Genomic DNA, 27,656 nt, shown 5'->3' on the forward strand with positions numbered 1-27,656 from the left:
AACGATTGCTAAAACGCAAGTTGCTAGAAAAGGAACAACCTTAATTATCTCGCGATTTGTTGAGCAGGAAAATTGTATTATTCAGTATTTTATTTAAACGCTATATAGATATTATTCTACATTAGCTCGACGAAAATATGGCGTCGTCTTCATATTTGACTCTTAAGTATAAATGCGAAAAAACCTGTGGAGAATGATCAAATGAATCTCGACGATGTCGTTCAAACTTGTAGAGCTCTCAGCTTAACCAGTCCAATGCCTAAAGAAAGCCAAATATGTTGTGTTACGTCAATTAAAAATAATTCAAAAAGATGTTTATAGGAAGTATTCGTGAGACCTGTAGAGAATAGGACGGCTAGGCTGGTAGGCGTAATAGAGAATTACCCTAACCATCTGCTAACTGCTATAACGATAACGACGTCACAAGAATACTGTCTTATAGACTAATAAGCTACCAAACAACGGATCTATCATGCATAATAACTGTTTTATTTGAAAATATATATTACAATCTTTAAATTCAGAAATAGAGAGGTTAACGACGTAAAATACTTTCCATCAATCAAGACATTTTGAAAGCCTGACGACTTTTAGCTCTTGACGTGTTAGGCTTACGAAACGCCTTGAAATAGTCTTGGAAATATTTTGTGTCCTTAACCTCACTTACATAATACAACATTCGTAATTAAATTTATCAAGTTTACAATTGTGAACAGAATTCGTCTATTGGCAACAGGCTCCGGAGACACACATGTCGCCGGTTCTGACTGGAGGCGGAGTGCAAGAGGAAGGAATGGTCTTCGAAGGATCGTCCATGAGACATTTGAGAAGTGAATCCAAACCAAGCTCGTTAAGCAGGCCTCCAATAAGGCCTCCAAGAAGGCTGCATAGAGGTTTTAAAAGGCCGAGTTTGCCCAAGAGGCCGTTCAGAAGACCAGTGCCCGCGGCCTTAGCGGCGTCCGGGGTCTGACAGAAATAGTCTTCGTTGTCGCACGTGCAGCAAACGTTTCCGCCTTTGACGCCAATGACGCAATTGGGGATCGTCTCATTGGCAGCAGCCTCGTCGCATAAGTTGCAAGAACCAGGGGCAGCGATTACCGAAATCATCAGGTCTGAAATTTAAAAATCAACGTCAGTTTCATCATCACGACACTTCTGCACCTGAACCGTGACACTGGCTTTCTTCAATGTCACGTTACAACTTAAGCTGGTTCTGCCAATTAGTTTTACCCAAGCCACTTTTGTTACCCCCCTTGCGAAAATGACTTGGTCCAATTTTGGACATTGGATCCAATTTGTATCAAGCTATATCCTGAAATATCATATAAGGATCAACTATTTCTTGATCAAATAATCTTTATCAAATTTGGATAAAAAAATCTTTTAACTAAGAACTGGATCCAAGTTTGATCAAATAAAATTGTATCAAATTTAGATCCAAAAAAATCTTGAACTAAGAATTGGATCCAAGTTTCATCCAAATTAATTTGATCAAATAAAATTGTATCAAATTTTGATCCAATTGATATTTCACCGGGACACTTTCTTGGAATCGTGTATGGAATCTTGTACGGTGTCGTCATCTACCGCCAGCGGTTAGAAACACTGAGAATAACTGAAGCCGGTGGCTTAAATATATTATTTATAAAATAGATGACAGCCGCCGTACGTGTTTCTAGAAAGTGGTCCCAACCGAGACACCAAAGCGGATATCAATTGAGTGTTCATGAATCTAGAGTATATATTACAAACTCAATGGTATAAACATAATTATAGAAAGCGATAGGAGATTAGATGACTGCTTTTTATGTCTGGCCAGAGCAATATCGATCTCATTAAATATATTTTTATTTCAATGGTTAAATTTATCGAACAACTGGCAAAATTTTGATAAAACTCTACAGCATAGAAATCAAAATGTAACTAGAATGATTTTTTCAGTGGACCACGCGCCGATTTGAAACTGGCGGATTTGTCAGTAACGCCCAAGGTTAGTAAAAATTGCTATAAAAGGTAGCCTCGTTTGGGTGGTTTTGGTTTACGCGTCGTCTTATTTTAAGTCTGTTCCCTGCCTTCTACACTTTAGTGACTAGTCGGTTCTCTAATAGTTAGCCTTCTTAAAGTTGCAGTGACGTCACTCGGTTCTGGCCAATTAAATTTGTTTGATTTATTTAATCTACCATCTAAGCGGAACCAGGGGTAAAAACAAGGGATTTGGGTGGGGATATAATTAATTGTTTTTGTTAATTTTTATATTATATTTACCTAAATTAGTTTCGTTTACCGCGTTGTGAGCACTTGGAGCATGTGATGCACGGGCCGTGTTTTGATAAGTTGGTTTATTTTAGGCGAAAGTAGACGACGTTTGGTAGATATCGTAGGTTTCCTAGATTTTTGGCCTAAAAATTAGCTTTTCATTATAGTACCTTATCGTTTCTTGGCATGATTTTTTATGTATGTAACAAATTTTTTCACGAAGCTTGGCGTTTTTCTCATCGTATTGGCTATGATTATGTGTCAAATGTGCTTCACTGTGAGTTACTATCACGGCTAAGTGAAAAGTGTAGTATCTGCTGTTAATGTTTCTTAAATATAATTAATGCCACTAAAATTACGTCTTTTTCGAAGTATTGATTACCACCCAGATTCCGTACTTATAATGCTGTTCGGTATCCAAATCTCATTGGATCCCGACCCGATCTAAAGCCGATCCAAAACTAATTGAATCTAGACCGGATCCAAATCTCTTTGAATGCCAAACTGGATTAAAATCTCATTGGATCAAGACCGGATCCAATTCTCATTGGATTAAGAGCTGATCCAAATCTAATTGGATCAAGAGCGGATCCAAATCTCATTGGATCCCGACTGGATGCGAATTTCATTAGATCAAGAACGGATCCAATTCTCATTGGATCAAGATGGATCAAGACCCTTGGATCCCAAATAGATAACAGTTGGATCCCAAATTTAATCCACAGAAGTCTGAAATTGGATCTCCGTTTGATCTGTCCAATTTTTGATGAAATTTGGTTCAAGTTTTGATCCACCATTTTCGTAAGGGAATTTAAGGGGAATAATGATTAATACGTTCCATGATAAATCAACGAACTAGACGTTTTTGACGCAAGGATCTCTGTTCATTGTCATTTAGCATTTGTGTGTGAAATGAGTATTTGACATTAAGTTATCATCGTAACAAATAATACTAAAAATTTTCGAAACATTTCATAGTACCTTTAACTTCCGGTTAAAATATATTATCACCTAAAGTTTGGGTTAAAATTGATTATAAATGCTGAGTCATCATGACGTTATACAATTCATTTAAGCCAATGGTCTAGTTTCCAAAAAATCTTAAGCAACAGTCATATAGTACAAGTTATCGGGTCCTTGCATTTTAAAGGGCCGGGTTATTGTGTTTATGGGACCAGGGCCCACACTCGGCGGCCCTCGTGAAGACAGTTGTGTTCGTGGATATATACTGTCTTTTCTTAGCGTTGGTTTGGAGAATCTTTGATGTCTTTTAGAATAATAATAATAACAAGCTATAATTCCAATATGAAATGAAATTGGTTTTAACTTACGGTGGGACACCAACAGGAAAAGAAGCATGATCAATTTCCCAGGCATTTTGTCTCGTGAATTGCGATGATCGGTACTATATTGAGAAGATTAAAATAATTAAATGACAACATTTTGTGGATGTATGCCAAATTATAGGGCAAGCAAAGGAGCCACACATATGCACTTAAAGCTTCTGGACGCACAGTCAACAGCACCAAATATCCTTTCAACATATCACTAAATTAATTTCCCGCATAAAGGTATTCACACAATAACAGAATTTAGCATAAAGCTTCGTAGTTGCCGTAAAGAGTAAATTATAGTTGTCTCTAAAGATACCTCCCTTCTCCAAGAAACACTTTCTCCAGAGACATAATTGTCTTTAGGTTCACTTTCTCCAGAGACATAATTGTCTTTAGAGACACTTTCTCCAGAGACAGAATTGTCTTTAGAGACACTTTCTCCAGATACAGAATTGCCTTTAGAAACACTTCCTCCAGAGACAGAATTGCCTTTAGAGACACTTTCTCCAGAGACCGAATTGCCTTTAGAGACACTTCCTCCAGAGATAGAATTGCCTTTAGAGACACTTTCTCCAGAGACAGAATTGCCTTTAGAGACACTTTCTCCAGAGACAGAATTGCCTTTAGAGACACTTTCTTCAGAGACCGAATTGCCTTTAGAGACACTTCCTCCAGAGACAGAATTGCCTTTAGAGACACTTTCTCCATAGACAGAATTAGCCTTAGAGACAGTTTCTCCAGAGACAGAATCGGTGTTAGAGCCAGTTTATCCAGAGACAGAATCGGTGTTAGAGACACTTTTCCTCAGTGATAAAGTTTTTACCGTAGACGGAATCTGGGAGCACTTCGAAAAGAATAATTAAACTACTTAATTACGAAACCGACAAGTTTGAAGGTGGTATATAGAAAACTTAGTATGAATACACTAACATGGTTAAATTTTGCGTTTATGATGAATACACTAACACTCAGTTTCTAATTCCAAAGTTGTTTTCCCACAACGTTTTGTATCGTAAAATGGCCAAAAACTGCTGCAGAGAATGAGAAGGACTTACCAACGAATGAAGAGAGCTGGATGTTGCTTGCTGGAAGTGTGAAATCCCGGTATTCGCTACGGCGTTTACATAGTATTTTAAATGTTAAAGTTGAGTCTACATTTCGTCCGTACAAGGTCGGAAGTTAAGGCTCTTCCTGTATATGTCGAAATTGCCATATTGATAAACCGATGCAGTAAATCAATTTATTTTCCCCTAGTTCCCCGAACAGCATAGTCTTCGTCATCACTGTCAAAGTTTAAAGAATATCCAGTTTACTTAATTGAAAAGCACATGTTTCGGATGCATGTGATGATGTTGTGAGAATTATGACTGATAAATCTAAACCGAAAATTATTTATTTTCGACGTTGTTTCCCAACAGCAAAGTTGATCTCGTCAATGTCACCCTCCAAATAAATGTATGCAATTTTGGTGAATTTCCTTTAGTGTTGTGAAATGCAATTTGAAAATGTCAAGTCACTGATATCTCATTGCAATCGAACGAGGGTTTCTCAACGCCTGCCTCCGCCCAAAATTTCATTTCAAAATATTTTCCAAAACACATTTTAAATTGTACCGTTTAATTTCGCTGATTACTCTAGCTGATTATTTCGTGTGTTAAGTTAGGATTTAGATTGTTCCGCACCCCGAAATGTGAACAGGGGCAGGCGAAAGTGTTTCCTTTCCCCCTTTAAGGCTGAAACTAATCTGGATACGTCGATGCTTTCGTAAGGATACCACAAAATATTGGAAACTGGCTAACTAACATTGTAAACTAGATCAAGTACTATCTACCTAAAGCAGGGGTTCTCAACCTTTGTCACCTTGTGGAACCCCATTTCAGTTTCAAATAAATCGTAGAACCCTCGCTTGGAAAAAAGTTCGGTATTTAATTTTTTTCTGTCGTAAAATATAATATAGACCAATACATGTAGTAATGAGTTAATTCTTTGGGCGCGCTTTCTTGATATATTAGTAGATTGTGACTCATGCGATTTTGTGCGAGTTGAAAATGAAAAAGAAGCGCTTGCTCAAATGCTAGGCTAGGCTAGGCTAGGCTAATACCCAAGGCACCACCTTAGGCCTAAGTCAGCAAGCGACTTTTCAAGCCATTAATTCAACCCAATCCTGTGACCACCAATCTTTTTCCGAATCACCTATTCTATCATAGCTCAAAATCTCGTAGAGCCCCTAGAATTTTAATTGGAGCCCTAGGGGGTCCATGGAACCCCATTTGGGAATCACTGACCCAAAGGCACTCACTGATATATCTCGAAAAAGTACGCTTTAAAATTTAAATGTCCTATTAAGCTATGGTACATAGACTTTATACTTCAGGTACTGGAGGACCAACGACCAAATACTTGTTTAGCTTTCTTGTTGGAAGAACGATTACCAATTAAGGAAGATAATAAACTGGTATACTTATGATAAAATATTTATTAACCTAAGGTACTATCATATTATTAATAATGGATACATTGATAGATATAATACAGATAAACTATTTACTTTAAGGCCCAATAATCCTCTTCGTCTATAGTTAAACATAAGACTTCAGTTACCGAAGACAAGCTAATTGTTTAAATTTCTTTGTTAGCGGAATGGCTACCTAATAAATCTCTTAATTCAAAAGAATAACCGTCACAAACGAGGCGAATGTTTAAAAAAAGTCAATTTTAGAATTTAATAAATTTAATAATATTTCTTAAAACGAGCATTACTTTTCGCTATGAAAGCATTTTAATTTTCATCAAACAAAAATAATATGCGAAAACCGATTCCTCGCCGTCTTTACCTAGAAGTTACACAGCACCCAGGGCTTTTGCGTCGTATGTGTGATAATATTTTTAGGTGTCAACGAGGTTAAACGTGAAAATGGGAAACCGTAACTAATTTCAGTACATTTCTGAGGTACTTGGTGTCGCTGCAGTCGGTTTCTTACCTCCGAGATTTGCGATAATTGAATGGACCTTTTACGGCGCTTCTGGACTTGACTTAACGCAGCTAACATAGTGCATTAGGCCTTCCGGTTTGAACCACGCCTAATAGTTCAAAAAGACTTAGAATCTGGTCTTGTTTGTTGTCAAACTATACGAAATGTTAGGAGAGCTATGCGGGAAGTGTCTGAAGATACTGGTAAAAACATAAATTGTATTATAGACCATGAAGACTTCGCATCGGTTTGTCTGAATAGAGGAGTATTGAGAACTAATTACAGAGGTTATTATCACCTAAGGAGACATGGACAACCTCCTAGAGTATGATGCTATTAAACTAATATTACTGTATGCTTATAATTACTTGTTGGTCATTGCTAACGTATTGGTTTGTCACACATGGTACACGATCATTTGGGAAGAAGAAACCGGTACAAGATACCATTATGTGCAATGCTCCAAATAAGGAAAACTTTTCCGGAAGTAAACCAAATAGTTATGTTGGTTATAAAGCTGCATGGTATTAAATTGTGATATATTTGACTAGTCCCAAGAATACTCAATATTTACTAGAGATCTTATTTGCAATTTTCCAAAAAAGTACAAACGTTAGTAAATTGAATTTGGATATAATTGTTAATTGCAAGTAAAATTATCTTTTTAACTTTCCTTATTAGTCCTTAATACTTCTGTACCTAGACTAGATAAATTTCATTATTTTACGCGTTGAATTTCAAAATAATGTAAAAAATAGTGTAAATAAGGAGAGTAAATGTATGAGACAAAAACCTATTTATACGAAAGCATTGAGCTATATTTTGATATTATTGGGTATAAAAGATCTCAAACTTGTAATGTACTTGAAATAAAAAATGTAATCGTCATCTTTTTGCGGCGTTAATTAGTGTAGATTTTTCCGGACAAGGTGTGGGGGCATAGTTATGGGGTTCACGTTTTCTCACTACGATTGCTCCTCTCTCCACAAAGCTGCCTTTGGACAATTTTTTCAAAAATTTTGTAAAAATATTCGAAGCTCTTGGGTTCCTTGATTGGCCTCGCATGCCACTCGCTTGTAGCCTTTGAGTAATAAAAGTGAAACTCTTCTTTTAATTTTTCATTTTCGGGTCGAATTTCGTAAAGGTTTTTCTGCCAGTGTTGTTATTGTGGTCTAAAATAGTTAGAATTGTTCTGGATTCCAACACCTCTTTATCAAAATATCTGTCTTTTGAGCAGTATTTGTTCATCAAACTGTTACTGTGGTAGTTTTCGAGTGCTGAGGTATGAGAAAACTGATTGATTTGTCGTAAGTCTTTTAAAACCAACTTATTAGATACAATTCCTTTTAGAGCTTCATGTGCTCTACTATTAGGCTCAAGCCATTTTTTTATTTGGGTCACTTCCTCACTTATGGGTTCATGGGCACATTGCGTAAACTTGGAAAAACCAGGGAATATATGAACATTGATTGTGTGGTACACTATAGACTGCCATGTTTCAACTAACATGTCAGGATCCCCTTCACAATTTTCTGCGCAGTACCACAAGTGTCTACTTATTGATTTCATCCATTCCTTTAACTCTGCATTTTATCTTTGCGGCTGCTGTCTACTTTTTCCTTATAGATTTTGCGAAGTGCCAACTTGAGTGTGTTTATCAGTGGTTAATTGTGTGATTTGTATGTTTTTTTCCTTCATTATTTTCATACCTCTTTTCAGTGCCGCCAATTCCATATTAGTTGATTTATATGCAACCTCCTTTTTTTCCACTATTTCAAAGTGAATGCATTTATCTGACCTCTGTTTCATGAAGGTATAAATACACCATCGTGCGGAATGCCCTCTTGAATCACACCTCCCATCAGCTGACATTTTTAGCGTCTCTTCATTTCTAGCTTCCACAAACACACTGGCCTGCTCCTTTTCCCAAATAGACTTTACTTCTGGTACCAATATATTCCGTTGTATTTTATAGTATGTGGTACTGGAAATTCCTTTGATACCAAAATATTCAAAGAATGAATGTATTGGTTGAAAAGTATTGCCCCTGTTAATAAGACAGCCGCAGCAATCAAAAGGTTTCCAGCCGGTATTCTTCCCAAAAGTGGTTGCCTCTTCCATATATATTGTCATGACCATTTAGGCAGTTGTGGTATTTCACACTTCACAGTAATCATGCTTCCCTCAGTTTCAGATTTTGAACTAGTGCTTATATCTGCCACACAGCATAATGCGCGATACAGCAACTTATTCAGCGCACTTTCCAAAACAATAAACTTCCTTTCCTTGACAATATTTTCTCCTTCAAATGCATATTCAGTTGTTGAGTTTGGGGTAGTAGTTCAATAGTGCTGAAACTGGGTTCATAAACGGATCCTGTTTCTTGGTGTAACTTCAGTTATGCTACTTAGTGGTGAGAACATGATTTCACATTTAGACTTGATTATCGGAGGAGTAGAAATGAAACATATTTATGGAAGTAATTGGAGTTTGGTCGAATGATGCACTATTTATAGGAGCATAATCCTATCATAAGGTCCCCATAAGCAAAGGTCTACCATAGGGGCCCATGTTAACTGCGTTGTCCTGGAGATAAGAAAATTAACGTACGACGATAGGGTAGTAGCGCCATCTTCGTTTTCAAAATTTATACATCTAAAATATTATCTTACTTGGTAGAGCAGCCACGCTCGGTTTGATAAATGCCACAAAACGCGTCTAAATCTCAAATTTGAAAAATAAATACCTTCAGAAACAAGTTATCTTATTTCTAAAAGCCACTTTTAGGTTCTGATGAATCATTTAGCAAAGATAAGGGTTAATTTTAAGTTTGAAAGCGATAAAATTGAGGTTCTAAGTTTAAAAACGTTCGCGCACGGCTTGTGTGCATTCGTCATGCAACGCGCGAAGTTCATTTGGGGAAATGCCTAGTTGAGGATGTGGCCACTAGGAGGTGCAGATTTTAAATACTTACCTCTTAATAACGGGTATGTGATCGCCAAATATTTGGCCTAGTCCTTTGCTTATGGGGACCTTATGATAGTTTTATGATAGGAGTTTTCACAATTTGGTCACCGGCTTTGCTATATAGTAGATGTATTTGGGCTCTGATTGCCATTAATAGAAGCATGTGTATAAACTGCGAACAAATCTTTTGGCAATAATCTTTGATTAGAATTAATTACTTCTTGAACCGAATATATACCAATTTCTAGAGTATTCATAGCGTCATCTTTTAACTTCTCTCTTGAGTTTGGTAAACAAACTCTATATAATGTATTATTAACCTTCTCTTGGCCCTTTGAGTGTCTTGCCAATTCTTCGTTGTATTTATCCTTTACTTTTTCTTTAGCTAGGTTTAACCAGTAGCGGCGCCAGGATTTTTGGGGAGGTAGGCCAACCATTTGGAGCCCCCCCCCCCCCCCCCACCACAATTTTTTTCAAATCCGTCCACGTGGATTATTTAATATTTTTGAAGCAAGTGGTGAAATTTTTGGGGACAATGGGTACGCGACGAAAAAATTAGCGTTAATTATGAATTTAAACATTACTAAAAACTGGGTGTGTGTTGATCCTTTATTGTGTACCGATAACACTTAACAAATGAGTGGTTATTTACTTATTTCTACCACTGAATTCCAGTCTATCAATTTACATTCATTCCTTCGGTACTTCGCAAGTACATCCCTTACATCAGAACTTACAACTTTACGAAAATGAATGTACGTAGGTACACTAACGAGGAGACGACCCGAGGTGGTTCTCATCGATTTTGTTCAAAGTTGGAGGATTGTTAGACCTAGATGTAACATGAAACCAGTTAAAGGGAAAAGTTACGCTGGGCTTCCGTTTTGCCATGGCAACCAAAAATGTTTTTGGCAACATAAAATGAGAAAAAGTCTATGTAAAATAACATGCGAAAATGATAAATTCTAAGGGTCCCCCTGTGCAAAACTTCAATAAATCAAAAAAAAATAATAAAAAAAAAATTAAAAAAATAGTAAATTTTACATTTTTGGATTACTTTCAACAAATAGGGGGAATAAAAACCATTTTGGGTGAACTCGAGCTAATTTGAATAAATAGGTCGAAATTTTAGGTATAATACAAAATATTTGTAAAACTTATGTCGTGATAACTGCCATATATTTTCGCCGATAAATCTTAAAATTTCTACATTACATTATCTGAACGATGTAAACAGATTTTTAGATTTCGAAAGAAAAACTACGCCATTTTATAAAATGGCGGATACAAATATAAATCATGGTGCAATAAGTTAGGTAATTTGTATCCGATTAACCTGAGATTTCTACGTTACATTATCTGAACGAGGTAAACAGATTTTTAGAATTCGATAGAAAAACTACGCCATTTTATAAAATGGCGGATACAAATATAAATCATGGTGCAATAAGTTAGGTAATTTGTATCCGATTAACCTGAGATTTTCTACGTTACATTATCGGAACGAGGTAAACAGATTTTTAAAATTCGATAGAAAAACTACGCCATTTTATAAAATGGCGGATACAAATATAAATCATGGTGCAATAAGTTAGGTAATTTGTATCCGATTAACCTGAGATTTTCTACGTTACATTATCTGAACGAGGTAAACAGATTTTTAAAATTCGATAGAAAAACTACGCCATTTTATAAAATGGCGGATACAAATATAAATCATGGTGCAATAAGTTAGGTAATTTGTAACCGATTAACCTGAGATTTTCTACGTTACATTATCTGAACGAGGTAAACAGAGTTTTAGAATTCGATAGAAAAACGACGCCATTTTAGAAATTGGCGGATACAAATATAAATCGTGGTGCAATAAGTTAGGTAATTTGTATCCGATTAACCTGAGATTTTCTACGTTACATTATCTGCCCGAATGAATTCGTACTATAGATTTTAATAGAAATCCGACACCATTTTGTAAAATGGCGGATATCAATAAAACTCATCGTGCGATAACTTCCGTAAATATTCGTCGATTAATCATCAATTTTCTACGTTTCATCATCTGCCCGAGCTAATTAGACCTATGGGTTTTCCAATAATAATCCGACGCAATTTTGAAATATGGTGGATATAAATATAACTTATGATGCGATAACTGCCGAAATAATTGGTCGATTTACGTGAAATTTTCTTCATTACATTATCTGACCGAATAAATAAGCCCCTGAGTTAACTGAAATAATTAAGGTTGATTTTACATTAAATTTGGAAAGGAATACATTTAGGTAAATACTTATTATTTGGGTAAATTAGTTCAAATTACATTGTCGACATTCATATAAATTGGGAGAAATACAAACTATATTTGGTGTTTTTAATAATATTGAGTAACTTCAAATAATTTTGATAACATTGGAACAATTTAGAGTAAATTCCAATAATATTTGGTTAATTTAAATAATAGTATTGTGTATATTTATATAACATTGGTAAATGGAAATAATATTGTGTATATTTGAATATATTGAGAAAATTCCAATAATATTGTGCAATTCACATAATTTTGTTTACAGTCTATTAATTTTCACTAAATCCAATTTATATAGTGTAAGTTCATTTACCATTGGGCGAATTATAATAATTTTGGTAAGTTTATATTATAATATATTATTTGGTTAAAATAAATATCGGAAAAATGTATATTACATTTTGTAAATAGACGAGTAAAGAAATTAGCTTTTAAATTTTTGCAACGATTTTCCTGGGGAATTGAGGGAAGGAGAAGATAAAGTGATTGGCTATTTCAGGGGTCTACACATAACCTTACTACTCTTTAATCAAATTAGTAAATATATAGACCAATATTACGCCTCCTATAGGTGATACTTTAACCCTACTCTTTTGCTGTATGAAGTCCAAACGTTAAAATATTTTTAATTAGTTCTACCTTTCCTTGGCGCATAACTGATTTTGACCATGTTTTGACATATTGGCATATAATCTCCCGAAATACCAATAATTTCCCGAGTTACCAATAATTTCCAGAGTTACCAATAATTTCCTTAGTTACCAATAATTTCCTTAGATACCAATAATTTCCTTAGTTACCAATAATTTCCTTAGTTACCAATAATTTCCAAAATAACAAATAATTTCCCAAATTACCAATAACTTCCCAAATTACCAATAATTTCCCAAATTACCAATAATTTCCCAAATTACCAATAATTTCCCTAATTACCAATAATTTCCCAAATTACCAATAATTTTCCAAATTACCAATAATTTCCCAAATTACCAATAATTTCCCAAATTACCAATAATTTCCCAAATTACCAATAATTTCCCAAATTACCAATAATTTCCCAAATTACCAATAATTTCCCAAATTACAACCATTTTCTGATTTACCAAACATTTCCCGAATTACCAATAATTCTATCATGCCAATTGAACTAATTTAATAATATTTCAATTTACCCAAATTATGCCTAAATGATGAATTTAACCATAATTATTTTATATTAATCCAATGATATAAGCACTTACCCAATATTATTGGATTTTGCCGAAATGTATTAAAATTTACCCATTTTATATGAAGTTTCGTATAATTTTTTTATAACAATAACAATACGGAATTTATTGCACCAAGGGATGCATGGATATTTTGGAAAACAGCGTATTTCTCTCAAAAGAAATAAAACTAATATACTCGGTCAGAAATAGAAAATTTCAGAATAGTTGACGAATAATTACGGATCTTCTCAGACATGCGCCATTTTGCTAAATGGCTTCGGAATTCTTTCAAAATAGAAAGGACTTATTTACTCGATCATTTAATGAAACAGAAAAATTCAGATTTATCGTCGAATAATTACGGAACTTATATGACCGTGAGACATTTTGACATCCGCCATTTTTCAAAATGGCCTTGAATTATATTAAAATTTATAGGATTAATTATCTTTAAAAGGTAATGTAAAGTAGAAAATTTCAAGTAATTGGACAAATAATTTTGGCAGTTATCGCATTATGATATCTGTAAAATAGCGTCAGATTTCTATCACAGTGTAAAGGGGCTTATTTATTCGGTCAGATAATGTAATAATAAGTATTTACCTAAATGTATTCCTTTCCAAATTTAATGTAAAATCAACCTTAATTATTTCAGTTAACTCAGGGGCCTATTTATTCGGTCAGATAATGTAATGAAGAAAATTTCACGTAAATCAACCAATTATTTCGGCAGTTATCGCATCATAAGTTATATTTATATCCACCATATTTCAAAATTGCGTCGGATTATTATTGGAAAACCCATAGGTCTAATTAGCTCGGGCAGATAATGAAACGTAGAAAATTTCTGATTAATCGACGAATATTTACGGAACTTATCGCACGATGAGTTTTATTGATATCCGCCATTTTACAAAATGGTGTCAGATTTCTATTAAAATCTATAGTACGAATTCATTCGGGCAGATAATGTAACGTAGAAAATCTCAGGTTAATCGAATACAAATTACCTAACTTATTGCACCATGATTTATATTTGTATCCACCATTTTATAAAATGGCGTCGTTTTTCAATCGAATTTTAAAAATCTGTTTACCTCGTTCAGATAATGTAACGTATAAAATCTCAGGTTAATCGGATACAAATTACCTAACTTATTGCACCATGATTTATATATGTATCCGCCATTTTATAAAATGGCGTTGTTTTTCTATCGAAATCTAAAAATCTGTTTACATCGTTCAGATAATGTAATATAGAAATTTTAAGATTTATCGTCAAAAATATATGGCAGTTATCACGGCATAAGTTTTACAAATATTTTGTATTATACCTAAAATTTCGACCTATTCATTCAAATTAGCTCGAGTTCACCCAAAATGGTTTTTATTCCCCCTATTTGTTGAAAGTAATCCAAAAATGTAAAATTTACCATTTTTTTAATTTTTTTAAAAATAATTTTTCTTTTGATTTATTGAAATTTATCATTTTCGCATGTTATTTTACCTAGACTTTTTCTCATTTTATGTTGTCAAAAACATTTTTGGTTGCCATGGCAAAACGGAAGCCCAGCGTAACTTTGCCCTTTAACTGGTTTCATGTTACATCTAGGTCTAACAATCCTCCAACTTTGAACAAAATCGGTGAGAACCACCTCGGGTCGTCTCCTCGTAAGTAAAGTAAGTTTAAGAACCATTAATTTGTTAAGATAAAATTAAAGATTCAATTTCAATATAGTAGCGCTCGCGAAAAATTAAAACTAAAAAATAAACTACTGTCAAAGAAAAGTTACTCGTACCTTTGAAAGGAATAAAAACAGCAGTGTCGTCAAGCGAATCACTCGCGTTGAATATTGGAAAATTAATAAATAAAAAAATTATTTCGCAAACAAATTACAGAATATTTTATATTAAATAATTTGGAGGCCCATATATTAATTTTTGGAGGCCCCTTTAGACGACCAAAATTTCAAGTAGGCCCAGGCCTATCCCGGCCTATTGCTGGCGCCGCTACTGGGTTTAACCATTTTTTTGACAACTCCGGATATTTTAAATGGCATGGAATAGAGTAATACTTAATATTTCTAAGTGTATTTTTACGCCCATCTATTATACAAGAAGGCATTTTAATAAACAATTTAGAATCAAAATTATGCACCTAAACGGCTTGTCTCGATCCGGTACTAAGGTTCGTCTGCAGAGTTATCGTTCAGAGAGCCGACAGCGATATAAATAAACTTTACCTGACACTACTAGCGGAGGTCAAGCGAACCCCGGTCTTCCATCACCTACTTCTCACGTAAATCAATTTCTACTAAAAAAATATTCCTCTCTCACGAGTCTCTCTCTTAGCCAATGTGATAGCGTCAACGTAACGTCCGTCCGTCAGCACGCATAAAGCTACGAGCGCTTTTAAAAAAATTGTGCTACCCTAGTTCTCAATTTCCGATTCGAAAATAATTTATTTTAAAATTAGGAATGATTTATAATTTTTTTCGAATGTATATTGCTATTTTAATGGCCTTTTCAAGGAACCCAACATGTAAATAGTTCGTCATTTTCCTTTAAGTCACCTGGCGAAATGTTTCTTCGAATGTTTCTTGAAAAACAATAGCTGAAAACTATTCGTGAGTTCTGAACCGTTAAGAGAATGGTCCAGGACTGAGCTCTGACGTCACGAAAAAGTTCTGGATAGTTCAGAACTTTTGTACGAATAGATGTGATTCGAATTAGGATCGTACGATTTGACGTACACAGCCCGATGAAATTTTAGACATTTCAACCTTGAGTTCCGGCCAGTACTTGCTCTTGAGCAGGTACCGTTAGAACGGTTCCGAACGGTTCAACAAGAGGTTCTTGTCTGCGAATAGTTTGCATTTGGGCAGTTCTAGAATTTTTTTTTGCCGAATAGTGCGCATGGGGACTGGTTGAACGGTTCAGAACTCACGAATAGTTTTCAGCTAATGGTTCCTTAAAAATGGTTGCCAAAAACTCCCAAAAGTGATGTGGAGACGGGGCCCCCTTTAGTCAACGCTACTCCAGCAGTCATTTAATTTTCTAACTGAAATGTCTTGGATGTTTTTAAAGGAACACATCAGAGTTTGGAAAATCTGGGACTGGGTGTAACACGAGTACCAAGTAATGTCAGATAAGGACAAACATAATATCTGTCTTTTCAAGCCTAATTTCCGGGAAATGAATAAAATAAAACTATAACATAAACGGACTCGAGCAGTTTTTTGGAATATCGTGCTTACCTCTGGTAAATAACGGTAAAGATTGGTTTTTAGTGTATGTAAAATCAAGAAAATTATTCATCAAACGAAATCTATGAATTTTCAGTTCTTAAAAGTGTATTTACATTTCGATTATTTTTGAAAATTCCAGTTGTAAATGTAATAGTTTCCATAAATAAAAATTTAAATTTTAAATATTGTTTATAATTCATTGAAATTTATTATTTGCCACTTTTCTCATTCAAAAGAATAAAGTTTTTAATCATCATTTATCACATTATTTACACCTGTTAAATACCACTTAGGAATTAAAAAAAATTAGTCATTAAATGCAGTTTACTCTGAATCGAAAAATCGTGAGTTAACACGCACCATAACTTGTGCTTAACGCTATTAGCTCTAGTCATCCCTAGCTTATGTTAAACCTGGTAGCTGGGATGTGGACATCGTTCAGAAATAATTTAATTACTCGTTATTTCGAGGCAAAAATCCGGAAAGAATGACCGAAAAAGACACCATTTGTGAACGATCCTTGATTATGCAAAAAGGAATTTAACCATTAATGCAAAATGGAATTGGTTGCGTAAAGAACGCGTGGTCGTGTAGGATGACATAATACTTTTACTGGTATAATCTCGATATTCGCTATTGAGACCTTCGGGAAATTCCAACAAATGTAACGTGTAGATTAGTTATCTGACGTCCGTTGTCATTTCGTGTGGCCCGCAAACACGACATCGGTGTTTTTCCATGCAGGAAATCAAAAATAACTTTCAGGTATGCTGTATATTTACTACTACCAGGAGTATATCACCTAAGAGAGAAATATCCTTTTTGGGTTAATGATATTTTTATCTTTGTTATTATGTTTGAATTTTCTACTTTTTATTTTTCTACTACCCTAAAAATGTACATTAAACTTCAATTGACATCCATTTGTGATGCAAACATACGAGGGCTATAAGTCGCCCTCAAACCCTTTCATTGTAAATATAATAGTAAATAAATAAAGAATTGAATTGAATTGATATCTTATAATCGCGATTGCGAAAGACAGCGGCGGTAAAATGCAATACAACGTTCAACCTGCGATTGCGCTAAAATGATGGCTCGTACTGAACTATTCCATAGATTCGTTTTTGTAGAAAATAGCCGGTTATAATTTTCGTAATTAAATACAATACAAACGGAGATATTATTCAAAACGCAATTTTGGTGGGCCTATATCCCGCCATAAAAAAATGTGCTCACATCCAAATAATGGAGACTTTTGACATTTTAAATATTATGACTAAATGTAGATGCCTGCCAAAATTCAAACCGGTAGCAATTTTTACGAATTGAAACCCTAAAGTTAATGTTCTACAATCGAGACTAATTTTTATTTAAAGAATACATCTGAAAAGTCAGTGTCATTGCAGAAAATCTTAAAATAAGCCTTGGCGTGAAATCAGTGCCGTAACTAGCTTTTCTTGGGCCCTGTGCAAAGTTCAATTTTTGGGCCCCTTATTTTTTGATTAAATTACTTCGACAATCACAAAACGAACTGTTCAGGGGGAAAAATTAAGATCTGAAATTTTGTGGGTGTGATGTTGGACGTGAGAATAATGGTGGTTCTATGCATACACATTTTCAATTGTAATGTAAATTTTTAACCGAGCTCCGGGTCATTTGGCGTCTAGAAATTCAAATTAATGAGGGTAATATTTATATTTACTAATTAAATTGCCCTTTTTGTATATTTAGTAAGTAATTGACATAATTGTTATTCTTAAATAATATTCATAATTGATTTTCAAGGGTAAAAATTCAGTAATTCCTCTTGAGTATTTTCGCACATTTTTAAAACCATTTCCAAAGGGAAACCCGAGGAGCAGATCACTTCCTTGATTATTAGGACATAAGAAAAATCTAAGATTAACATCAGCCGCGTAGAAATTGAATTCCACAGCTTTACTTATGGATGTGGTGTGGATTTTAGGCGAAATTTATGTTATTTAACTAGATCAAAGATAATTTTATTCTCGGAAATCGGGTCCTAGACATAGTAGCGTACCTACAGATTTTGGGCAAAAAATCTTCACCCTTAATACACCTGAAATAATAAGAGCCCCCTGAAATGATTAGGGCCCCCTAACTTCAAGGGCCTGCTGCACAGTCGCTACACCACTGCCTAGGCCCTGTCCTAACAAATCAATTGGATACCCGGGCACCGGTAGTTAACAAAACAATAAAACACAAGACGATCAAGGGAAGTTTAATTGAATCGAAGGAAATAATCAATGGCTTAAATATGTTTAGTGCATAGCTGTATTTGCTGTGTTACCAGAACGTTGTGAGTCGTAAATTACATGATATGTAATTGATCGCTTTAAAGGGAATAGAACCTCAGGTATTTGGTGTGGAACACCAACATTTCCAACATTGCCCGCTTCCTCGCATGGGTTTAGATATTTTGGCCTTACTTCGTGAATTCTTGCTAAAAAGGGGTCTTCCATAAATTACGCGTTGAGCTTATATCCCTTTCAAATATTTGACAATGTTGACTTTCAATTTTGTCTCAAAACATTTAGCTGAATTTCCTGCTACTATAGGGCCTTAAGTGGTTCAGTTGATTTGTTATTTGAAAGGCGGCCAATAAAATTCAACTAGCATTTTAAAACTTTCAAATTCCCTTAAAATAATTGACATTTTTCTAATGGACAAATATATTGAAATGTAGACGGTGACTCGCCATATTAAACTTTAAGAATAATAGAAAAATTTCTTATTTGTGTTTAACCTTGTTTAAGCCCCCCCCCCCCCCTTGGTTTCTGGGCCCTGTGCGGCCGCACCTCTCGCACCTGCCTAGTTACGGCACTGCGTAAAATATTGTACTGGTAAGACATAAACAGGAAAATCGAAGCCAATTTCTGTTAAAAAGTGTACTTACGCAGTCTTTGAGCCATTAAACTATTAAAGTCAACAGAAGTTCAAACAAACTTACAATATGTGGAAAAGTTTCCAAAACTTTGAAACCAAAGTGGGTGTAGTTGCCAATGGATGAACTTTGCCAAAGGAAAAGAGCGGAGGAAGGTACCAGTTATGAAGCGAGTGAAGAGAGCTGATCAACCTCCAACTGTTCCAATTGCTATTTTGAAAGATCTAGAGTTGGTTATGTTCCGGAAAAATTAAATTCGGAAAAATAAAAAATTGGAACATAAATTACTTCTTAAGGGTTTTTAACTTTTTATCGATATAAAATGTCTAATAACAGTAAACATACTACAAACATTAATAGTGTTACATTGTTAATCAGTTTAAAGCTAGTCTAGAGGTTTAGTTTTACTTTTAGATTCGAAAATATGAGGCGAAAATGTCACTTTATTTAAATTTGAAACCAATATATTAGACTAATCATGGAATGAAAAATACAGAAAATTTTCAGAAAAAAAGGCCTCGGTTATTTTCCGGAAAATATTCCGACTTACAACACTAGAAAGATCACATGGAAAAAGTAGCTTTGCGTAAGAAAATTTTGTAACAGTGGCGTAATGCCTGCGCAGCAGAGCGAGCAATAGTGGGTTGGCCCGTGCCTCGAAGGGGTTCATTCGATAATTTGATTACCTAACAAGAGTAATTGTGGGGTGTGTATTGGAATAGGCCTTTCTATAAAGTAACATAGGCCTTCTGGTTTTGATGTTGCTGCTGCGTCACGGGTGACGTCTCGATGACGTTTTACTACGAAAAGCCCTGGACATAAGGGAAAATTAGACGACGTACACTGTTTTTAAGTTTAAACTGAACTGAACTTCTACGTATTTCGTGACGAATGAGCTACATAAAGACAAGTTCAGGAAGCGTAGCTTATTTTATGGAAGATAAATAATGTTTTAAATACATTTTTAGAGAAAATAGTATTTTAAGGCGGGCTAAAGTGCCGGGAGTAGTGGCGTACTCCAGTAATCCCAAGCGTCTGGGAGGCAGAGTTTGTGGATGGCCGTTTGAGGAAGACCACCAATCCCCCAACGGGTGGTCGGATTACTTCCGCCACGGGTGTCCCCAACCCTGTCCCCACGTATCCCCCCGTTGGCGTGGCCTTTACACATATCTCGCCCTGATTAATCAAATGGACGAGAGGACTGAATTGTCCCACACGTCACAATCGACTAAAAAAAATAAAGAAAAGGGCAGGCTAGCGATAGATTCATTAGCCCCCTACGTTATATAAGTATAATAGGAGATTGTTGTTTGCTAGTATTTACATATTATCTCCTTTTTGAATTAATTATCACGTAAATGCGCTGGAAAATGGAAATTTTTATTTATGGACGCACTATTTTTTACTTAATCAAAGTTGAACGACTGCGAGTATCAACTCGTCAAAAGGATGTCAAATAGAAAACGAGTAGTTAAATTACATACTCCGTCGCACCCGAAATGCTTATACTATAAGCTTCTGTTAGTGTCTATAATTTTTATATCTTATGGCGTCAGAAAGATTTTACACAATGAGACTATCGAAATGCATCAACAAGTGGCGAATAGAAAGCTTTATTGTTTCACAACGTTACGATAGACTTCATGAATTTTATTCTAACAAAAACCAGAATCCCTGGAGTTCAATAAAGCAATATATTTAGGCTTTAAACGAGAGTCAATTTCATAGCAGACCTTTGAATCAAACTCTTTATTATTAAGTCCCTTACCTTACTTGTCACAATAGAAATGAGCCAATCGAGCAATTTTTTCTCTAATTTACCTCATTACCGAAAAAAACGTTTAAGAGTATGTAAAATCTTCCTGGAAAAAAATCATGTTTAAAACAGTTTGTGTACAACGTTTTAAACATATTGTGTTTTGTTTAAAAGGTTTGTTTAAAACATGTTTAAAACACTTGTTATTTAATTCGTTACCGAACCAATGTTGTATTTCAGTTCTGAAAATAATTCAGTTGAAGAAGGAATGAATGATAATTATGTATTTTGCCAAGGAGTTCCAGAGTTAAATAAATTTTAGTGTAGCTTTTTAATTGTGTAAATCAGAAATTTTTTCATTTAAGGATATCTGTAAAGATTTCAATAGAGTAAACCTAGAAAAATTCAGCTATCGTTTCAAACTGTTTTTTATGGTAAGATCCCCCAGATAATGTTGCCCAAAGAGGAATTGACATCTAAATTAAGTCTATCGGTGTAACAAATGCCGTTATTTTCAGAGGTAAATTTTGCACATAGCGATATTTTAGACATGTATTAATTTACTAGCTTTCGAAAAGAATATTTCACTCGCCAATATCACTATGTAAAAATCGAGTTCGCTTGGGTTTTTTTTTTTTTGCCCATTGCTAGCTACATCTATTGTTTCTTAATTCGGGCAAAATAGAGTCAGGTAAGATTCCACTTGGTGTAGTAAGGTTATGCTTTTTTTCTTAATCCGTAAATAGCCTCTTGAATGCAATGGTATCAGAATTCGTTAAATTTAAATAATACTTTAAAAAAAACCAAGTAATTAATACAAATTGATTTTTACTTTCAGACGACGGTGTATGCTTTTTAAAATAAAACAAATTTTTTCTCAGGTATATTAATGACCGTTTAAAGAAGAAAGCGGCTGTAACCCCACGTACCAAAATACTGATTTAGTATCCTGACCGTAAGTCAAGAGCGAAATGGGTAAATAATAACCGTCGTTACCATTTCAATCTAAACAGGAAAATCATACTATTAGAAAGGAAACTCTTCTAATACTACGCCGGAGTTTTGCAAGAAATGGTAACCACTATTATTTCTATAGGAAAAACATATTTAGAGGACATATTTGAAAAGGCAAATTCCAAAAGCAATCTGTTAGATGTAGCGTTAAGAAAACTTGGAAAACGATGTCCCAAAAATTACTTTTTAAAAGATCTATGCTGAATAACGACCGCCATGCAATAATTGGTGAAGAATTTCACTATAAGTTGCAATGGACTGCTCACATATAGGGCACTCTGAATGTGTATTACTTTTTAAAAGATCATGAGCGATGTCTAACTGGTTCCAAAGGTAGTAGAAGGAGCCCTCTCACATATGGGATAGCGCTTACGGTATACTTTCGTTCAAAGGCTGCATACAAAGCATTAGCTTCATCTGAAATAATACATCTCCCGAGCATCCATAACATTCAAAAGGAAGCCTAAAAAGTCTCATGTTTTCAAAGAATAGATCTAATATTACAAACAAATCAGTTTCAATCGAAACTATTCATCAAGAGCGTAAAGATATCATAGCTCTAGTTAAACACACCTTATCAGGTGTTCTTGATGTTGTTGAAACTGTAAACAATACTACTGATGTTATATCTTTAAATAATGCTTTCAAAGATTGCGTGGGAAATTATGCTACAAGCGCGATTGATGTGCAAGTGGAAGTAGTCACTCAAGAATCGGTTGACACTTTCAATCCTTGTGCGTGTTCTATAAAGATAAGAGAGCTGAAAGCTCTAGTTGACGAGCTCCAACTGAAAGTGGCCATTCAAAAGAGGAAAATTCAAGTTAAAGATTTTAAATTAAGAAAAGCTGAAATGGAATTGAAGGAATCGAAAATAACTATAGAAATAGTAGAGAAGCGATTGAAAAATTCCAAGCCTAATATATAAAAAATTAAAGACAAAGAATATATCTTTATCGTTGTGGCTTGTCCGTGCAGGACAGTTCACTTGTCGGCGTTGTCACATCTTTTGCTTTTAAAATGCTTAGCAACCTTAGTAGGGCTATCGAGTGATTACAAGTCCCTTTAATACCTACGGCACATCCAGAATTAATGTACTGGAAATTTTAAACGCAGCGCAAACTGTATGTGGATTTTCATTTTTGCGATAGCTATGGTAGCATTTGCTTTTAACATATAGACTACATCGTCCTTCCTAAAAGAAACAATCAAATTTATATAGAAAAACAAAAGTTAAAGCGAAATAAAAAACTGCGTGGGCTCATGACGACAACCAAACGAAGGCGATAAAAATCAATGCAAATAAAAAATCGTAGACATGAATTATCCCCCACATTATCAACAAACAAGAAAAATAACCATAATAATAACCCAACTAAGTAACAAGTTAATTAAAATACTTATTAATCAAGAAAAATATTAATAATATAATAATAATAATCAACTAAGCTAATACCAAGGCACCACCTTAGGCCTAAGTCATCAAGCGACTTTTGAAGCCATCAATTCCGGTGGCCGGGTTACAATGCGTAGGAGGGTGGTGGCCAGCCCTGCATGCCACGCGATCGAGCCAACAGCTCCCTACACTAACTATTATCGTTAAAAGTCAAGCTAAATACCCACAGTAATAAACATTGTGTTATAAATATTAAAATTTTGGAAAAGATTCACGGAAAATCTATAAGAATAAAAATTTTAAACGGAGGAAACACATGGATATTACAAATTAGCAGTTCAATTAAAACTATCGTGAGCTTTCGATCCTAGTCGTGGCGTTTATATGAAATTTCGTAGAAAATAAACTTGTCTTTTGTTTGCACTACCAAAGTAATAATTGAAATTTGATAAAGAGAGAATTACATTTTTGTTAAAAAATCTGGTAGCCCTGTTAAAAAATATTATAAACCGACGGCAGGCCTGGACTGGGTACCAAAAGGCGCACCGGGCGGGAAAAGCTAAGGGCGCCAATATCTTTGATCAAACCGCTATTAAACCCCTCCCCTCCCCTCCCCTCCCCTCCCCACCCCAGGTCAAGGCCGCCCATAAAGGTGTTTACTATTAGATTATTATAGACTTCTGGTCTAAATGATTTTCAGTCTTTTGGAATATTTTTTTTAATTCTTATTAAATGGTTATAAATGCAGGTTGTTTTGAATTGCTCTGACTGGGCATTTTTTTCAGAAACTGCAAGAGATAGTTTCGAAATTTTCCGGGTATTATTTCTAGTGTGGGATCGCTTTAAATCATAATTTTCAGAAAAATCGGAAATAATTTCGGGTTTTTTCACCGCTAGCTGCTAGAAAAAACGTTTCAATGAGAAAGTTGTAGAGTGCTGTCGAAAATGTTCAAAGAAATTGGCTGAGGGAACTCGTGGTTAAGATGCTCCACTACACATCTAGGTACGTTGGGTGGTGTGCCGTCATGTTGGTACCACATCTTCTAAAGCGTCTGCTATTTCGTTCTGCAAAAGCGCCCCGTAGCGTTGTCCATTAAGACGAGCTGGGAGGAAAAACGGGCCAATAACTCGATCCCCGAGAAAACCCGCCCAAACATTCAGTCGGAGTTGTTGATGATGGTGAGGAAAACCCCAGTGAGGATTTTCGTCACACCACATGTGGGTGTTTTAATGGTTGGAAGACCCATCTTACCCAAAGGAAAACTCATCGGTCACCAGCATTTGTTTGATGAAAATTGGGTTTTCATCAGACATGGTTATTAGCCAGTTGCAGAAATCAAATCTACGTTTCATATCTCCTTCGTGCAGAGCTTGGTGGAGGGTCGCTCGATGCGGATGGAAGTTGTGATTGTGAAGAGTGGTCGTCGATAATCGGCGATCGTCCTCAGACGCTTGCTCGAGGATACACAACAAAATTGGCTAGAACGGTGTTTTCCATGTTGATGTTTTGACGACCTGGTCCACGAAATTTGGAATTGATGTTTCTGAAAGTCACGAACAGCTATTAGTTTTTCGTCATCGTTATTCGTAAATATGACTTTATGAATAATGCTACTTGAATTTCAATATAATAATCGTTTGCTCATATTTTGATAAGTTTAAGAAAAAACCTTCTTATGTCTTTTTAATTTGACTGTGGCAGACGCTAGACCATAGGCGCTTCCTTGGGAGAAACTAGCGCCGTTTCGCCACCTAGACTCGTTTCGATCTCGAAGAGTATTTCGTGGAAATTATGATACGACTCAAAAATTTTATCGTTATTATCGAAGTGTCCTATAGTTATCGTACGTCTGGCAACTTTGCATCATAACGTCGTCTGTTCCGTCGTCAACTTTCCCGCTTTCCCAAGCTTAAGGGAATACAAGACAATAGGTGAAAACTATTCGCCAGTCCGGAGCCGTTCGATGAGTCCCCGCGCAAACTATTCGCCGAAAAAAACTTCTCGAACCGTTCTAACACAAACTATTCGCACGAAAGAACCGGTTCTCGGACCTTTCGGAACTGTTCTAGCAGTACTTGCTCGAGAGCAAGAACCATCAAGAATTCAAGGCTGAGCTCTCTAAAATTCGTCTGCATAAATTGTTTTGTCTAATCAACGCGCGGGCTATTTAAGATGTCTTTAGTTAAATGTTTTTTGGAAAAACATTTAAATGAAGCTCCAAAAAATATGGGTGGCCGTTGGGTTTTTCTGGGAGAAGGTAATTCTATAGTATATTCATTATCTTGAAATTAAATGCCATTAAATTATTATGTAGATGGCGTAGTGTATCAAATTCCCGACAACACAATTGATTTAGCGAAGTAGTCCTTATCATTATCCTGGAACCAACGAAGATGCAGAAAGTATAATGCTTTTGCTATTAGATTCAGAAAATAATGAACTGCGAATCTATCATGAATGATAATTGTGAATCTAGCTTGAATGTTAACTGTGACTCTAGTTTGAATGACTGTGAAGCTACCATGAAAAATAACCATACTGCTTCACCTAAATCAAAAAAAGGCCAAATTTGCAATACTACCCTGTCTGAAACGTTTTGGACTGAAGATGATACAAGAATGCTGATAGCATTATGTGGAATTTACCACGTTAAAATAAAAACCTGGCAAATACCATCTGCTCGATGCGTGTGGGAAATAATTCAAGGCGAATTGGCCCAGCAAGGATGCACACTTACGACTGCACAATATAGAAAATAAGTAATGATCTTTCAATTAATTTTGAAATAAAATAAATAAATTTCATAATTACTTCAAGGTGGAAAGTACTTCTAAGAGGCTACAAAAAACAAGTTGGCAAGCCAAAATATACCTCTCCTCGGAAGAATTGTCCCTAGTGGTATTAATTTCTCGAGACGACCGCAATTCAGAGTTATTTACTTAAAACCCCGGTTCAATCCCGCCGGCATAAAATATTAATTTTAACTAAAATAATTGAGACGAAACCACGGAGTTTAATTCATTTATAATAATATAAACAAGTTCACCAAAATAAAAAATCGCCTTATCATAACGGTTCCTTTACTTTAATATTTTGTCTGTGATGTGTTTTGTTTTCAGGGAAGTCAGTTGCTCGGCGGTAAAACATCTGCTCAGTAACACGACAAACTGGGTTAGATTCTTCGTCATGATCGTATTTTACAATTAAATTATTAATTCAAGAATTAGTTATAAAATTATAAATTTAATATAAACTTAGTTCATAAATATTTACAAGATTAAATCAACATAATTTCATTCGTAAAAAAACCAGATTAGGCCTTCATAAATTCATTCATAAAAACATTCAAGACTTTATTACCTATTATGCTTACGATGAGTGTCTTATTTTCAGTGAAGCTAAGCAGCTATCGGTGGTTCTGTGGTAAAGCGCTCGACTGCCAAGCCGAATGGCCTGGGTGGCGCATTTGTTTTTAATCAATAGATAAAACGCTAAATTAGAATTTCTTCGATGCAATAATTTCAATTTCAATTCTATTTCAATTAAACCAAAATTTCGTACTCTATTAAATACGCTTCCGATAAAGCTGAAGGTCTAATTTTCAATAAACCGTAACAAGTGTCGGTGGTTCTGTGGTAGAACGTCCGCCTATCAAGCAGGAGGTCTCGGGTTCAAATCCCGCCCGATGCGATCGCAAATTGGTATTAAGACGAATTATACCGTAAGCAATTGGTGGAAACCCTGCCATTGGAAGTTGAGAGGTTGTCATAACACTCAGCACTCGGTCCGTCCTAAAAGTCAATAGAAGGAGTTGGAGAATACGCACCCATAACGAACGTAGCGACGGTGGCCGTTAACGAAAAAAAAACTCAACGCAATCGCAAATTTATCCGTTAACGCTTACCGTCACACGGTGGTTTTGCCAACCTTTAAACTGCTAAAACGGTTGTTCGACTGCGTACGCAGTGATTAACCTTTGCCCCGAAAATGCGAACGCGTTCGTAGGCCACACACACACACACACCCACAGACGGACACTCTGGTTGTATAACCCCTCCTAGGGGACTTTGTCCCCTCGGAGAGGTAAAAACAAAACAAATTAATGGCTCTTCTGGACGTGGAAAAGTTTCATGTAAATTTGAAGCGTTAGTGAAAATCAAAACTCAATCTTAGATTTCTTTATTTTAATATTTTTTGACAGAGAATTGGACGAAGTGTTATTGGAAAAGCCAAACGTCACACCTATTGTAATGAGAGGGCCAGGGAAAAAAGTGAAACTAAACCAACTAAA

At 35.3% G+C, this 27,656-nt stretch overlaps 1 protein-coding gene and 1 non-coding gene across 2 annotated transcripts; one reads left to right on the top strand and one right to left on the bottom strand.

Moving 5' to 3' along the window:
- Window positions 1–479: 479 nt before the first annotated feature.
- LOC149963130 (uncharacterized) lies at window positions 480–4,710 on the bottom strand. Its single transcript, XM_090170483.1, has 3 exons — window positions 4,646–4,710; window positions 3,588–3,661; window positions 480–1,112 (listed from the first exon to the last, which is right to left on the bottom strand). The coding sequence occupies exons 2-3, from the start codon at window positions 3,631–3,633 to the stop codon at window positions 724–726; spliced, it is 435 nt and encodes a 144-aa protein (XP_090026609.1). The 5' UTR covers window positions 3,634–3,661; window positions 4,646–4,710; the 3' UTR covers window positions 480–723.
- Window positions 4,711–26,983: 22,273 nt separating this feature from the next.
- On the top strand, window positions 26,984–27,055 carry TRNAD-AUC (transfer RNA aspartic acid (anticodon AUC)). Its single transcript has one exon. It is a non-coding gene; the product is annotated as a tRNA-Asp (tRNA).
- The last annotated feature ends 601 nt before the right edge of the window (window positions 27,056–27,656 follow it).

Source organism: Leiobunum rupestre, chromosome 1 (genome assembly GCF_980474605.1).
Source record: "Leiobunum rupestre chromosome 1, qqLeiRupe1.1.hap1, whole genome shotgun sequence".
NCBI classification, from domain to species: Eukaryota; Metazoa; Arthropoda; class Arachnida; order Opiliones; family Sclerosomatidae; genus Leiobunum; species Leiobunum rupestre.

Coding starts and splice junctions, on each gene's coding strand:
- LOC149963130 (XM_090170483.1), bottom strand. CDS start 3,633: ATGCCTGGGAAATTGATCATGCTTCTTTTCCTGTTGGTGTCCCACC. Junction 1,113..3,587: donor TTTCCTGTTGGTGTCCCACC/GTAAGTTAAAAC, acceptor TTTAAATTTCAG/ACCTGATGATTTCGGTAATC.